Genomic DNA, 15,743 nt, shown 5'->3' with positions numbered 1-15,743 from the left:
TTCTAGTCAGCGCTGGATTCTAGCCAGTGCTTGAGCGCTGGTCTATGACTGGAAAAATAATAGAGTTGTTGCAAAAGTAACGATACATAGCTTAGGCTACATGTCGCATTAAACTGGAATGTTAGGCATTCTAAATTTAGAATATAATTATTTTGCAAGTAAACATGATTAATCTTGTCTTGCCTGGATCTTTGGCAGGGGCAGGGGAAACTTTTGAATAAGAAATAATATCAAGTCGTCAAAATACATCTCCTCAAATCTCCGCGAATCACAACAAGCGTATCAGTGAGAACACTCATTTAAACAGCATACACACACCCGAACTTGACTGCACATCATACTTTTGACATTATTGATACTGCTTTCAATCGTAATGCAATAGAAATGAACACAAAAAACCTGCCTAGTGCCGGTCTACAACACTGACGGTGGACTTGCGGTCAGGAGTGGAGCGGCTGCGGACGAATGTTCTTTTTATTTTTTATTTAGCGCTACTGACGTATTCTTTCACGCAAACCATAGACGCGCATGCACACAATATGACATCACACTCTATGCATATGTTTTATAACATAATTTAACATATACATAGTCCTTTAGACTCGAGGCCTCTGGGGATGATGGACCTGTGACTTCACCTGGGGATGTGGCCAGTGCCGAAAGTGACAGTCTTTGACCTCACGTCCCAACTCCATATGAAACAGATTCATTCTGCATTATATCTTGGCAATCCTTTATCTACTTGAAATTATTATTATTATTTTTTTTTTGTATATATTTACATTTTTGTTATACATACTACTTCAGTTTGGAATAACTAGGCTATGCTATGGACAAGGGAACCTTATGGTCAGTGAGTGTCAAGCTGTTCATCCACCAATGTGGACTACTTCTCCACAACTACCACATATTTCACAATATTTTACTTTATTTTATCTTTGTATTGGCAATTATTTATCTATTTTCTTTTCTAGTTTTTAAGGTGCTACTGCTGCCCCTTTAAAGAAAAGCACCCTGAACCCCAACTTATTGTGCTGTATTTACTCTCTTCTAGTCTTGTTGGCTGTAATCTCACTGGTCAGGATTGTGAAATTGTGTCATCAGCTCTACAATCCTCAAACTGTGTCCTGAGAGAGCTGGACCTGAGTAACAATGACCTGCAGGATTCAGGAGTGAAGATTATTTCTGAAGGACTGAAGAGCCCACACTGTCAGCTGCAGATACTGAGGTATTTAAGAACATATGAGAGATTATTTACAGTCTGCCAGTCATAATGTTGATGTGTGTTTGTAGATGGTCTGACTGTGTGTGTCTGTAGGTTGTCTGGCTGTATGGTGACAGAGGAAGGCTGTGGTTATGTGTCTTCAGCTCTGAGTTCAAACCCCTCACACCTGAGAGAGCTGGACCTGACGAACAATGACCTGCAGGATTCAGGAGTGAAGATTATTTCTGAAGGACTGAAGAGCCCACACTGTCAGCTGCAGATTCTGAGGTATTTAAGAACATATAAGATATAATTTACAGTCTGCCGGTCATAATATTGATGTGTGTTCGTAGATGGTCTGACTGTGTGTGTCTTTAGGTTGTCTGGCTGTATGGTGACAGAGGAAGGCTGTGGTTATGTGTCTTCAGCTCTGAGTTCAAACCCCTCACACCTGAGAGAACTGGACCTGAGTAACAATGACCTGCAGGATTCAGGAGTGAAGATTATTTCTGATGGACTGAAGAGCCCACACTGTCAGCTGCAGATTCTGAGGTATTTAAGAACATATAAGAGATTTACCACACCAACACGGAAAAGATACAAAGGGACAGATGAGCTGTTGGAGATTATGTGGGAAAAGGGAATCTAACCATTATCATATTTCTGGGCAGTGTCAGAAATTAACCCAGTTTTGGCAAGGGATTGAAGGAAATTTGGAAGCTGTTTTTGAGGTGACGATTCCTTGTAATTGTGAATGTTTACATCTTGCTTACATCATTCTTCTGGCAGCCAGTAAAAAAGTAATTACAAAGAAATGGCTAAAACCAGAGCCACTTACAGTTGATGATTGGATTGACATATTACACTAATATATATATATATATATATATATATATATATATATATATATATTTATACTACAGGGCCGTTGAATGCTTGAATCTGATTGGTTGACAAACGTTCTAAGGTGTGCATTATTTTCAGGGAAACGCACGGAAGTAGTTCCAGGCAGGTCTTGACCGCATTACAGTTCCATGTCACTTCGCGTAGTCAACCGTAATAACGGAAAGTAGGATACAATTCATAACAAAAGCATTGAAGCATTCAAAAGCATTTAGCCCCATGCGCTTGATCTGCAATTTTCAATGTCTAGCTTCACAATCAATATAAACATGCAGTTTAATTTTAATAAAGTATATAGTCCTATCTATAATCAATAGAAAATTCAACTGAATATAGGCTAAATAAATGGATAGTCCTGCAGCATGGATTTTTATTGCAGATAATATAACAAATTAATAACTAGAAAAATGCATTTCCGGAGGAACTGCAAAGTGTGCTTGCTCGGGTGCAGTGCACTAACGTTAGCAGGTAGAGGATAGATGCGAGATGCGAGAAAAAATGCGAGAAAAAAGATGTCAAATTGTCTTTTATTTTCGAATTTAATTCCTCAATCAGCGCTGGACCGGCATTTTCTGTCTTCCACTGAGCCCTGGCCGTAGACAGATCATATGTTTCACGCTGTCAATGCAGTGGTCTGCGTTGTGCTGATCTTATTCACACTATCGAGTGTAGGTGCAGCATTCTAACATTGAGTCATAATGAGCTGTTTGTGAAGAAATTATCCGCTTCCAAATTATGTCATTTTAATCACGAAATTGAAACATTAAAAAACAATTTTCTCTTTATGGTGTGCGAGTGATAGAGCGCGGCAGTAACGAACCATCAGCTTGCAGCGTAACAACATTGAATGCTCGGCCGAACAGCTGATCATAGCTGTACAGGGCGCCTTATTATTTTTCATCTCCATAAATATATCTAGTAGTAAAGCTAATGCAAGGGCTAGAAATCTATTAATCTTTTGCTGATACTTCCTTAGCTGTGTCTGAAACCGCTCACTCGTTCACTAATCCCTAGTGAATGGCAGTTGAGTGCACTACATCAGCAAAGAATTCGGAGGCTGACATAATTATCACGCGCCAGAGAGCTCAGACAATTTGTCATAAACATTACCTACCCATCTTTAATATTTCCTTTTTTTGGCTGTATGAATTGTATGTAACAATTGTATGTGTGTACTTTTCACGTTTATTGCGTTATTTGATTAAAAAAAAGATAATAAAAACACTTGCTTGTCATATTTATTTACTTTTTACATTTATATGTGAAAATAAAAGAGAACAAAACACTACACAACACATTTGTTTATAACGGTATATATAAATAAATAACCAGGCGTCTGGTCTTATAAATGATTGTTTTCTAACTCGCATGCACCGTTGCCATGGTGACATTTTTGTTTATTTTTCATTCGCGCTCTATCGCCTTATTGTGTTGGATTGTGGGAAATAGTGTCTCAGCAAGTGTATATCATATGTACACTCGAATTCAGAGAGGATTGTGGGTAAAAGTAGTGAAGAATGTAGGGAATGATGTCGTTCACTCAGAATTCAGAAACCACTACAAAATGGCCGACACCCTAAATAGTGCACTATATAGTGGATAGGGAGCGATTTCAGACACAGCTCTTGTCATCATGGAGAGTGCAGTTCATGGTTGCATAGCAACGACAGACGCCACAGGAGAACAAGCGCTTGTGGAAAGGAGACAGCGGCGCGCTCGCGCTTTCCACTTGTTTTTACACATCTAATGTGCGATCCATTCGACAGGGTCCATATGCAGTGTTCACTGCTCCCCTACTCCATGAGCACGGTATATGGACCCTGTCGAATGGATCGCACATTAGATGTGTAAAAACAAGTGGAAAGCGCGAGCGCGCCGCTGTCTTGTGGAAAGGAGACAGCGGCGTGCTCGCGCTTTCCACTTGTTTTTACACATCTAATGTGCGATCCATTCGACAGGGTCCATATGCAGTGTTCACTGCTCCCCTACTCCATGAGCACGGTATATGAGTTGAAGTGGACTTCACTGACAATAACCGGTCATTTGAAACGCCCTGCAAATGTCATCAAAGAAAGTCAACGACGGAGTCGCGCAGATTATGATATAACATAAATATATATAGGACTACATTCATATTTTAATTTTTATTATATTATATATTTACAATTATATTGCACTATTTTACAACTACCTAAAATAAAATCACTTTACTTCACAAACTAGCTAAGCTGGCTGCATTCACTGAGGTAAATTATAATCATCAAAAATAGTATATGTAATATTCACAACATTAACCGTTAAAATACTGTCATTTGTATAACAATGGCGAAATGTATGAATACTTACACACATACGTAAACTCCTCCATCGTTAGTTATGACCGTTCTGACTGGTGATGACGTGGTGCGCGAAATGACAGTTGGGTGATCATGGCTCTCCACTTCCTGTGAAGTGATGTATCGATGTTCCCTTATTCCCTATGCCGTGCACAGTGCCCTTCGAACTGAACATGTTCGCTCCCTTCGGATTAGAATCTCACTTAAGATGGCGGAATACCCTGTGAAGTCCACTTCGCAGTCCACAACGCACCTCTAGAGCGACGTTGTTGATTGTTTGAGCATGTGACTGCGCGTTTCTCATTGTTTTCTATTGTTATGCGCAGCATATTTCCCGTGCGCACAAGCACAGCCACAGACAATGAATTGTTTGTTCGGTTAGCGAAGAAGAGCATGATGTATTTTGTATAAAGTTTTTTTTTTTTTTTTTTTGTTATTAACTGCTTTGAGAACTGGAAATACACAATTCATGCATACAAATCTGTATATATTAATAAATGAAGATGATTAAATTAGACCAATGCAAAAAACGAAATTCATGCCTGCATTTATTAAGACAAACCTAGTAAAAACGAATGCAGTATACACTGACTTGGCAGCTCTGTGAAATGTAATACAACAGTGCCACCTACTGTCTAAATGCATTAACATTAAAAGTGTGAGGTGAACTCTATGAGAGCATAGACATAGGTAAATGGGTTTGTCAATTAGCCTGAAATAAAAAAAGTACAATAAAAACTCAGATATTGTGCATCTTCACATTGGAGTCTCAAGGTCATGTACAAAGTTTGGTTTCGATACGTGACAGCGTTCCTGAAATATGAACTACTTCTTGTTTTGGCGACTACGCCGCTGATTTCGTTTGGCTGTGACGGGCAAACGCTTCCGAAAATCAAAAATCCTTCTAGTAACTTTTGTGAGGCTTGGTCCAAGGATCATGTACGTCCAGTTTCGTGAAGTTCGGACCAAATTTGTGACCTGTGAAACTTTAGTTTCGCTTTCTGTTCAATCCACTATGGCGGACGAACGACATGGACTCGTGATGTCATCTTCGTGAGCAACTTACACCGGTACTGACCGAACGTTGTAAAGTTGGAACGGTGTCTCTGTGTCAAAGGGCCTAGGCGCAGGAGCTGGCCAAAAATGTTCTCCTGGGAATAATAATAATAATAATAAGAAGAAGAAAACTTAAGAAGAACAATAAGTGTGCGCTTTCAGCAAGCACATTTAATTATTGATAGGCCTACTTGTTAAAAGGGCTTTGTGTTTCATTTATTTGGCTATAGTCTACTGTCATCTGTCAATAATGAAAAAAAAAAAAGAATGATCGAATAAATTAAAACGAATTGAATTAATAAATAAATAATAATATTGATGCACATGCTTTTCTGTCTTATTATTGCAACATCTCTCTCTAATAACTGCATTAATAACTGCATAATGAATGTAATTTGATACTTATGACTGATCATGCCAAAACGCGTGTTCAGTGCGTTCAGTCTGTGTTCAAAGTCGGTGTTTAAAATCTGCTGCAGTCGATGAAAACAGTCAGAGAATGTGTCAGCTAGTCGTGTGTCCCCAGCATTAGTCTGCTATCAGTGGCTCAAACCTCCGTTACTAACTCTAAAATGACGTTTTGGAATTAGCAACGGAGGCATGGGATTAGATGCGTAAGAAATTAGGTCTACATACAAGAGCATTTTAATGACAAACTATACAAACGTCTTGAAATACATAATCTGAACAATGTTTCGAGGTGTGGTAACTGTAGTATAAGCGGAATAATTGACTTAAGGCCGTTGAATTATTAGAAAAATAATGCACACCCGAGGTGTAACGGCCACTCCGCTTCGCGTCGTGACCGCATTACCACCTCGGGTGTGCATTATTTTTCTAATAATTCAATGGCCTGTCGTCAATTATTCCTTACACATATGTGTGTGTATATATATATATATATATATATACACACACACACACACACATATACATACACACATATACATGTGATGGAAAAGATTTCCTTTTCCTTAAGAACCCAGATAGAATACGTTTGTTCAATATGGAAAAAAATTATTGATTATATAAAACCAATTCGCACTGATCTTTTTATTTATTTATTTTTTTAATAATTATAAGTAATAGCTCCCCTTGTTCTTGTGTAAAACACAAAACATCTGTATAAGCTTGAGTATTTCATTTCCATGACCATTGGTAGACATGATGGGTTATAATACTGTCTCTGTATTGACGTATATGTTTTTGTTTTATTGTAAAGAAGCATTTCTGCCTTGATAAATGTATATATTTGTCTGCTGAAATTGAAAAAAGAACATATAAGAGATTATTTACAGTCTTCCAGTCATGTGTGTTTTTGTAGATGATCTGACTGTGTGTCTGTAGGTTGTCTGGATGTATGGTGACAGAGGAAGGCTGTGGTTATGTGTCTTCAGCTCTGAGTTCAAACCCATCACACCTGAGAGAGCTGGACCTGAGCTACAATCACCCAGGAGTCAAGCTGCTCTCTGGCAAACGGATGGATCCAAACTGCTCATTGCAGATACTCAAGTATGTGGGACAAGCAAGCCTCGTTTACACTGCAGGTCTTGATGCCCAAATCTGATTTGTTGTCTATATCCGATTTTTTTTGACCGTCCGTTTACACTTTCTTGCCCCATATCCGATTAATGTGTTTACATTTGACATACTATCTGAGGCGTTGCGCATGCTTAAAGGGGGTTCTTGCACAGATGGACAAACGTGAAATATGCTTGATGCTAGCTTTGCGATATACCGTATTTTCCGGACTATAAGTCACACTTTTTTTAATAGTTTGGCTGGTCCTGTGACTTATAGTCAGGTGCGACTTGTATATCAAAATTAATTCATACTGACTGACATGAACCAAGAGAAAACATTACCGTCTACAGCCGCGAGAGTACAAATGCTGCTCCTGTAGCCTAGCCCTGAAAAAATTTACTGAAAACAACTGAAAAACTGAACAAAAGACTGAACACAAACAAAATGCCTTCAAAAAGAAAAAAATCTCCATGTTTTTGGTGCTGATGCGGTGGTGACGCGTTCATGTAACATGTAAGGGTGGCTCTGCCAATGAAGCTCCTAAAAGCTGTCACAAAGAACCAGCAAAAGTAATGATTATGACTTATAATTAATTATGAATATGTCAGATATAGCAAGGAGACATTTTAATTGTTTATTAATAAACAAGTGTTTTCTGTGTCAGTGTCTGCTGCAAAGATGAAGTTGACGATGCTGACTCCCGATCTTCACAGTAGTGAACGCGCCAGAGAGAAATACACATTTCATACAGATTACATAAGCAGAGAGCAGAGCAGTCTTTTTTCTTTCGTTTTGAATTGTTGTGTTTAAAAGTAGACATTTCAAGCTTTCTATATATGTCTCAGGTCTGTGAGGCGAGTAGGCCACCGTATATTCTGAGTTTCGGTTCATTTATGAGATGACCTCCAGTTCACGTGCCGGCGCCTCCGTGTCGGGATTATCTATTGTCTACTATATTTCACGTTTCAAAGCAGTCTTTTAGTGCCGCTTTCAGAGCGGTCCCGTCCGTCACACTGTTTTTTCCTCAATGCGAAAAAAATAAATAATATATATATATATATATATATATATATATATATATATATATATATATATATATATATATGTAAAGGATACATCATGCAGATGCACTGGGACACATCCTCAGTGATGTTACCTGGGGTCATTGGGTGTTTCGGGTCTTTCAACATCAGACACCCTCGCCCAGGCGACCCGACCGGAGTTGATCAGACCCCGGCCTGTGTCCCAGCAGCAATTGCCCACGGTTCTGCCCTCTTAATCCACAGCCAACGTGTGGCTTTCTCTGCAGCTTCAGTTGCGGATCTGATCGCCTTTCTTTTCGCTTCCCCTGTGATGCCTAGGTTTTTAAACACATTGCAGAGTGATCGCCCTGCAAATCCTCTGCAGCCCACCTCCAGAGGCTCACAACGGGTTTGCCAGCCCTGCCTTCTACACTCTTCAACCAGCTCCTGGTACTTGGCGCGCTTTCTCTCATTGGCCTCGTCCATGCGCTCTTCCCAAGGCACAGTGAGCTCCAACAAGATCAACTGCTTGGTAGAATCTAAGAATATAATCATGTCTGGACGAAGCCTTGTGGATATTATTCTGGTTGGGATCTTTAGCTGTTTTCCAATATCCACTTCCAGTTGCCAATCAGTGGCAGTAGTGAGGAGGCCAGACTTTGCTCTGGGTTGTGGAAGGGCTTTCTCTCCGGCTCTAAGAAACTTGATGCTCCTTGGATTGTGGTGGCCCTTGATGGTGTTAATGGCTGTGGCTATGCTCTCAGCAACTGCCTTAAGCACCTGGTCGTGGCGCCAGCGATAACGCCCATCTCCAAGGGCTTTTGGACAGCTACTAAAGAGGTGCTCTAGGGATCCCCTTCCTGGACAAAGGGGACAGGAAGGTGTCTCGATTTTGCCCCAGATGTGGAGATTTGCTGGACTTGGTAGGACATCGTAGACAGTTTGGACTAAGAACCTGATACGGTGGAAGTCTCCTTTCCAGATGTCGGCCCAGGTGATCTTCCGTTGCCGAACATTTTCCCATTTTGTCCAAGCTCCTTGCTGTCCCATTCCCACCATCCTGCTAGCTCTAACTTCCTCCACGCCTGCCCGCACTTCCTCCTGAACTAGATGTTGACGCTCTTTACCTTGAGCATTGTCAACTCTTGTTACCGGGAAGTAGCCAAAGCCTGCACGCCCTGTTGCTATGGGCCCCACCAGTGCTTTCTGCCTCAGCCGTGACTCAGCCACCTCCAGCGATTTTCCTGCACTCCATTTCCTGCCTGTTCGCACCTGTATGCCAGCTGCTGCCACCTTTGGATCCCTGGACTCTCTATACTGCCATGCTTCCCGTGTTCTTGACACCATGAACTCCTCAGAAAGGCTGTTAATTGGGATTTGCAGGACATTGCTGGTGCCATACAAGGCAGCACTGCTCAGACTGCGAGGTAACCCAAGCCATCTACGCAGATAACTGCTGATCTTTCTCTCCAGGGCCTCGACAGTTGTTATGGGCACTTCGTACATCAGCAGGGGCCACAAGATCCGGGGCAGGATAGAATGCTGGTAAATCCAGGCCTTAAACTTCCCAGGTAGACCTGATTTGTCCACCCTGCTAAGCCAAGACTCAAGCTCTTTGCTGGTTTTCTGGATGGAGGCAGAATCCTTGAGGCTACAGTCGAAAACCTTGCCGAGGCTCTTGACTGGCTTCTCAGTTATGGACGGGATGGTGACTCCGGCTAGTGAAAATCGGAATATATATATATATATATATATATTTATTTTATGTTCTGTGGAGAGTCAACCCTTCTTCATCCGGTGGGTAGTATTACTTTTGGTTTGCGCAGTGTATTTCACAGAATTACTAAAAAATATTTTGCCACCTAAAAGTTAAAGATTTTTTTGTGTCCGTAACGCGTGTGTATTTTCCTCATATTAAATATAAAACGCATGTAGAGATATTTTTCTAATGTCCCTTTATTAAGGGAATATGGATATATAAATAGACGTTTCAATATATTGGTATTAAATGCATTTTCTGAGAATTTATATTTCAAGTTTTGACTGCAAATGTCACGTCCATAATGCTGGAATTGCCCAATTTTAAAGAATTTATCGGTATTTATTTATTTATTCGGTTTCATATCGCATATCGTTACAGCCCTAGTTAATGTGTTACGTTAACATACCGGACACCTCTTCATCCTGTTGTTCTGTGTGCTATTGTGTAGTTGAATAACTTGCCTTTCCAGATTAAATGTCTGTTCTTGGTCTTGGATTTTGTGAAATAAATGTCTAAATAAATGCGCCTTATAGTCCAGTGCGACTTATATATGTATTTTTCCTCTTCATGATGCATTTTTTGACTGATGCGACTGATGCGAAATACAGTAGCCTATGCGAAGTTTGCCAACTATCACCATGATTTTGAGGCGGAGGAGGATGAAAAGGGCCATTGTGTCAGTTATTGTGTGTGAGAGAGATCTCAGGACTGGTGGGAACATACAACACGATCTCATGAAATTGTGTATCTATACCACAAATTTTATTTCTTGTGCCATTTATATGCCAAAAATAGTTTCTGCATGCAGATATGCACTGTAAACCCCTTGGGTACGATTAGGGGTGTGGAGTGCGTGTGTATTACACGCCATAAAGTAAATATCATATGCACGTGAAAACTGCGTATCATATGCACTCGAAAACTATTTTTGGCGTAAATGGCAGAATAAATAAAATTCGTGCTATAGATACACACTTTCATGAGATCGTGGCGGGCTTTAACGAGGAGCAGGGGGTCTGAAATTTTAGGATGAGCAAGCCAACCTTTGATATGTTGTGTCAACGTGTGTCCACATTCCTCTCCTACGACGACACAACGTTTCATCGGGCCATCCGTCCCTTTGCAGATGCGTGTCGGGGTTTCTATCATCATTAAAACGCGGATATGTAGCCTAATGCCTCAAAAAATCGGATCTGTCTGTTTACATGATAGTTGCATTGGCACATATCTGATTTATTTCCACAAATGAACGAGGCCTGAAACCGATCTCGAAATATCCAAATGCATGCGTTTTTTTCCTGTTTACAGTCATAGAAAACATCCGATCTGTGTCACATATGAGCAAAAAATCGGAATTGAACCCGGTAGTATTTTCGAATGACCGCGCTTCCCTCCCTCATGTCTTTCATCCACATGAGCCAAAAATACATTTTCTGGCTTTTCACATTTCTACTACATAAATGGCCTAATTTAAATACACATTCATCTTTCCAGCAGTGAATTATCCCTTTAAGTAAGTTCAGTGATGTTTCATTTTTGTTGTAAAAAAGGTATTAATTTAGTTCATTTATGTATATTTCCGCTCTGGAGAAAACCGTGATGTCATGGTACAGCTCGGTTGAGTTCTAATATGCATTAATATCTAATATGTTCTAAGATTCAGTCAATGTTAATTAATGTTAATGTAAAATTAAATGTCCCCAGCTAAGCAAGCCAAAAGCCAGTGGCAAGAAAGGTGAAAAAAGGCGACAGTGGCAAGGAACCAAAACTCCATCAGGGCCAAATGGACAAAAAAACCTTGGGAGAAATCAGGCTCAGTCGGGGGCCAGTTCTCCTCTGGCCAGCGAACGAACAGTGTATGATTATGATTCAGGCAGCATTACAGGTCAGAAGTTAGATTGGATTGGAACAATCAGAATATTATCCAGTTCCATCTGGTTGAAGACCAGAGTCATCATCCTGGTATGGAGACTGGTTTGTTGAGGATCAGAGCCAATGGCTGTCGTGTCAATGAGGCCTTCACAGGGGAGAGTCTAGTTGGCACAATCTCTGCTGACACTTCAGGGATGCGTTGTGGTCGTGTCTAGGCGCAGGTCCTCCATCTGATCTGGATACGGCCCGGATCCGGCTGATTACAGTAAACCTCAGAATAAACAGAAAGACTAACATTAGCATAGATGCCATTCTTCTTATGATGTAACGAGTACATCGGGTGTTATAGGAAGTGTTCCCGGTTCCGGCTGACCTAATTTATGCAGCCTAATAATCATTTAACTGATTTGTATAATAAGAATGTATAGGTTAAAGTGATGTGTTTTTTGTCTAGCTTTGAACTGACAGAGTGTGTCTGCTTCCCAGACAATGTTAGGAAGACTGTTCCAGAGTTTTGGTGCTAAATAGGAGAAGGATCTACCGCCAGCAGTCGATTTAGATATTCTAGGTATTATCAACTGGCCGGAATTTTGAGATCGCAATAGACGTGAAGGACTATAATGCGTTAAGAGCTCGCTCAAGCACTGCGGAGCTAAACCATTTAGTGCTTTGAAAGTAATCAGCAATATTTAAAAATGTATACGATGTTTAATAGGGAGCCAGTGCAGTGTTGACAGAACCGGGCTAATATGGTCATACTTCCTGGTTCTGGTAAGAACTCGAGCTGCTGCATTTTGGACCAGCTGTAGTTTGTTTATTAAGCGTGCAGGGCAGCCACGCTTAATCTAGCCTTGAGGTCATGAACGCATGAACTAACTGTTCTTCTGTATTTTTCATTGAAGGCATATGACGTAATTTAGATATATATTTAAGACAGAAGAATGCGGCTTTACAGATACTAGACACGTGACTTTCAAATGAACGATTGGTATCAAAGAGCACACCCAGATTTCTAACTGACGACAAAGACTTGACAGAGCAGCCATCAAGTGTTAGACAGTTTTCTAGGTTAGTATGTACAGAGGTTTTTGGTTTAGTCATTAGAAAATCTGAGAAATTAAGAAATAGTAAATTACTAGTCATCCAAATTTTTATATAAGATATGCATTATCTGTTAATTTCTTGAATTGCCATGTTTCATTGGGGCGTGAAGAGATATAGAACTGGGTATTTATATTTACCTTTATTTACCCAGGTAAGCACATTGAGAACACTTTCTCATTTACAATGGCGACCTGGCCAAGATAAAAGCGTCGAGGTACAAAAGTTACACATGAAATTACAAGACAAAACAGATCAAACATCAGATCAAACAGACAAAGACTGCCATGGTATATATAAAAATGTACAAACACATATATTAATAACTAAAGTGTGAGCTGGGATTAGCATGTACAATGGTCTGACAATGTGTTTGCTAATAATAATTTGAATGTGGATAACGGGACAATGGATTCAAGCTTCAGAGATTTTTGAAGTGTATTCCAGTCGTTAACAGCGGAGAACTTGAAAGAAAGACGGCCAAAGGAGGTACGGGCTTTAGTAGCAGTCAAAGTGATATACCTGCTTGAACGAAGGTTCATACAGGGGGTAGCTCTAGAGATTAGTGATCTTAGATAAGGTGGGGTTTTACACAGTAGGCATTTATAGATGAAATGATACCAATGTTTTTGACGTCGGGTCTGTAATGAAGGCCAGCCGATTAAACTATAGAGGTCGCAGTGGTGGGTATTATATGGAGCATTGGTGACAAAACGGATGGCAGTATGATATACAACATCTAGTTTACTAAGGAGAGAGTTTGAAGCAATTCTGTAAATAATATCACCGTAGTCAATAATTGGAAGGATGGTCATTTTCACGAGAGCGAGTTTTGCTGGAAAAGTAAGAGAGGCTTTATTACGGAATAAGAAGCCAATTCTGGATTTAATTTTAGTTTGAAGCTGATTAATGTGGGTCTGGAAAGAGAGAGAGGAGTCTAACCAAACCCCTAGGTATTTGTACTTATCTACCTGTTCAATAACAGACCCATCTAATGTGGTGATGCTTAATGGGCAGGTAGGTACAGTACGAGATCGGTTAAAAAACATACATTTAGTTTTGGTCGAATTTAAAAGCAGTTGAAGGGAACGTAATGAATGCTGTATATTATTAAAACTCTCTTGAAGATTTTTTAACACAGTGTCCAACGACGGGCCAGACGTATAAAGGATGGTGTCGTCTGCATATAGGTGGATCAAAGAATCACCTGCAGCAAGAGCAACGTCATTAATATATACAGAAAATAGAGTCGGCCCTAGAATTGATCCCTGAGGCACCCCCATGGAGACAGCTAGAGGACTGGAAAGTAAGCCCTCTGACTTAACACATTGAAACCTGTCAGAGAAATAATTTTTGAACCAAGCCAGGCAATCATCTGAGAACCCCAAGTTCCTTAATCTATCAATTAAGATGTTATGATTGACAGAGTCAAAGGCCTTGGCCAGGTCAATAAACACTGCTGCGCAATAGTATTTTTGATCAATAGCAGTTATGATGTCATTTGTAACTTTAAGTGTGGCTGAAGTGCACCCATGACCGGCTCGGAAACCCGATTGCATTTCGGAAAGATTATGATGAGATTCGAGATGGTGAATAATTTGTTTATTAATAATTCTTTCGAAGACCTTTGAAATGCAGGGAAGAATAGAGATCGGTCTATAGCAGTTTGGATCTAAACTATCCCCTCCTTTGAATAAAGGGATTACAGCAGCAGTTTTCCAATCTTTAGGTAGTTCTGATGAGTTAAGAGAAAGGTTAAAAAGACTGGTGATGGGATTAGCAATAATTCCTGCAGACAACTTTAAAAAGGAAGGGTCCAGATTGTCTAATCCTGATGATTTGAAGGGGTCAAGATGCTGCAACTCCCTTAGAACGTCGGCTATCTGGACATTGGCAAAGGAAAAACGTGGAAAATTTTGACTAAGTGCTACAGAGGGTGAGGGGCTGTTAATTAGAGTCGGATTCGCCCGATGAAAAGCATGACCAGCTATGGCAAAATGCTTATTAAAGTTCTCAACCATGGATGATTTGTCAGTAGTGATAATATTGTCTAGCTTTAGTGCTGTGGGTAACTGTACGGAGGTGTTCTTATTCTCCATAGTTTTTACTATATCCCAGAACTTTCTAGAATTAGTGTTGCAGGTGGCAAATTTCTGTTTAAAGAAGCCAACCTTAGCATTCCTGACCGCCTGTGTGTATCGATTTCTGACTTCCCTAAAGAGTTGCTGGTCTCTGGGGTTGTTCGATGCTAATGCCGTACGCCACAGAATATTCTTATGTTGGTTAAGGGCGGTGAGTTCAGGAGTGTACCATGGGCTGTATCTACTTTTAGTTCTGATCCTTTTGTAAGGGGCATGCTTATTTAGAACAGCTACAAAGGCACTTTTAAAGAATGACCAAGCATCCTCAACTGTAGGGATAAGATCGATATCCTTCCAAGGTACCTGGGCTAAATCATATAAAAAGGCCTGTTCGCAAAAATGTTTTTGAGAGCGTTTGTTTATGATAAGGGGAGGCCTTTTGGTTGCAGACCCATTACGGACACATGCAATTATGCAGTGATCGCTGATGTCTTGGCTAAAGACACCAGAGACGTATTTAGTGGGCATATTAGTTAAGACAATGTCTATGAGAGTGCCCTTATTTGCAGATTTTCGGTTATATCTAGTGGGTTCGTTAATGATTTGCGTGAGATTGAGGGCATCAAGTTTGGAAAGTAAACTGGATGAAGCATTAAGCATGTCCCAGTTTAAATCGCCCAGAAGTAAAAACTCAGAAGATAAATATGGAGCAAGCAGTTCACATAGGTTGTCTAGGGCAGGGATTCCCAAAGTGTGGTACGCGCACCCCCAGGGGTACGCGAGCTACCACCAGGGGGTGCGCGAGATGAAAAATGTAATGGCGGTCTGTTTTTTTAAGTGGGATTTTTCCACACAATAAAAAAACATGAACAGTAAACATTT

General features: G+C 40.3%; 1 protein-coding gene across 2 annotated transcripts in view; it reads left to right on the top strand.

Annotated features, from left to right (window-relative positions):
- The window catches only part of LOC307154372 (NACHT, LRR and PYD domains-containing protein 1 homolog), a 49,452-nt gene that overhangs the window by 11,601 nt on the left and 22,108 nt on the right, over positions 1–15,743 (top strand). For both annotated transcript variants that reach the window (XM_079864260.1, XM_079864261.1), the window contains exons 5-8: positions 1,055–1,228; positions 1,319–1,492; positions 1,583–1,756; positions 6,847–7,011. In XM_079864260.1, coding sequence (XP_079720386.1) covers positions 1,055–1,228; positions 1,319–1,492; positions 1,583–1,756; positions 6,847–7,011 — 687 coding nt within the window. The remainder of the gene's footprint in view (positions 1–1,054; positions 1,229–1,318; positions 1,493–1,582; positions 1,757–6,846; positions 7,012–15,743) is intronic.

This window comes from Squalius cephalus (assembly GCF_949319135.1).
Source record: "Squalius cephalus genome assembly, chromosome: 2".
In the NCBI taxonomy this organism is placed as follows: Eukaryota; Metazoa; Chordata; class Actinopteri; order Cypriniformes; family Leuciscidae; genus Squalius; species Squalius cephalus.
The sequence above is the reverse complement of the archived record's forward strand: the minus strand, read 5'-3'. Positions and strand labels throughout refer to the sequence as shown.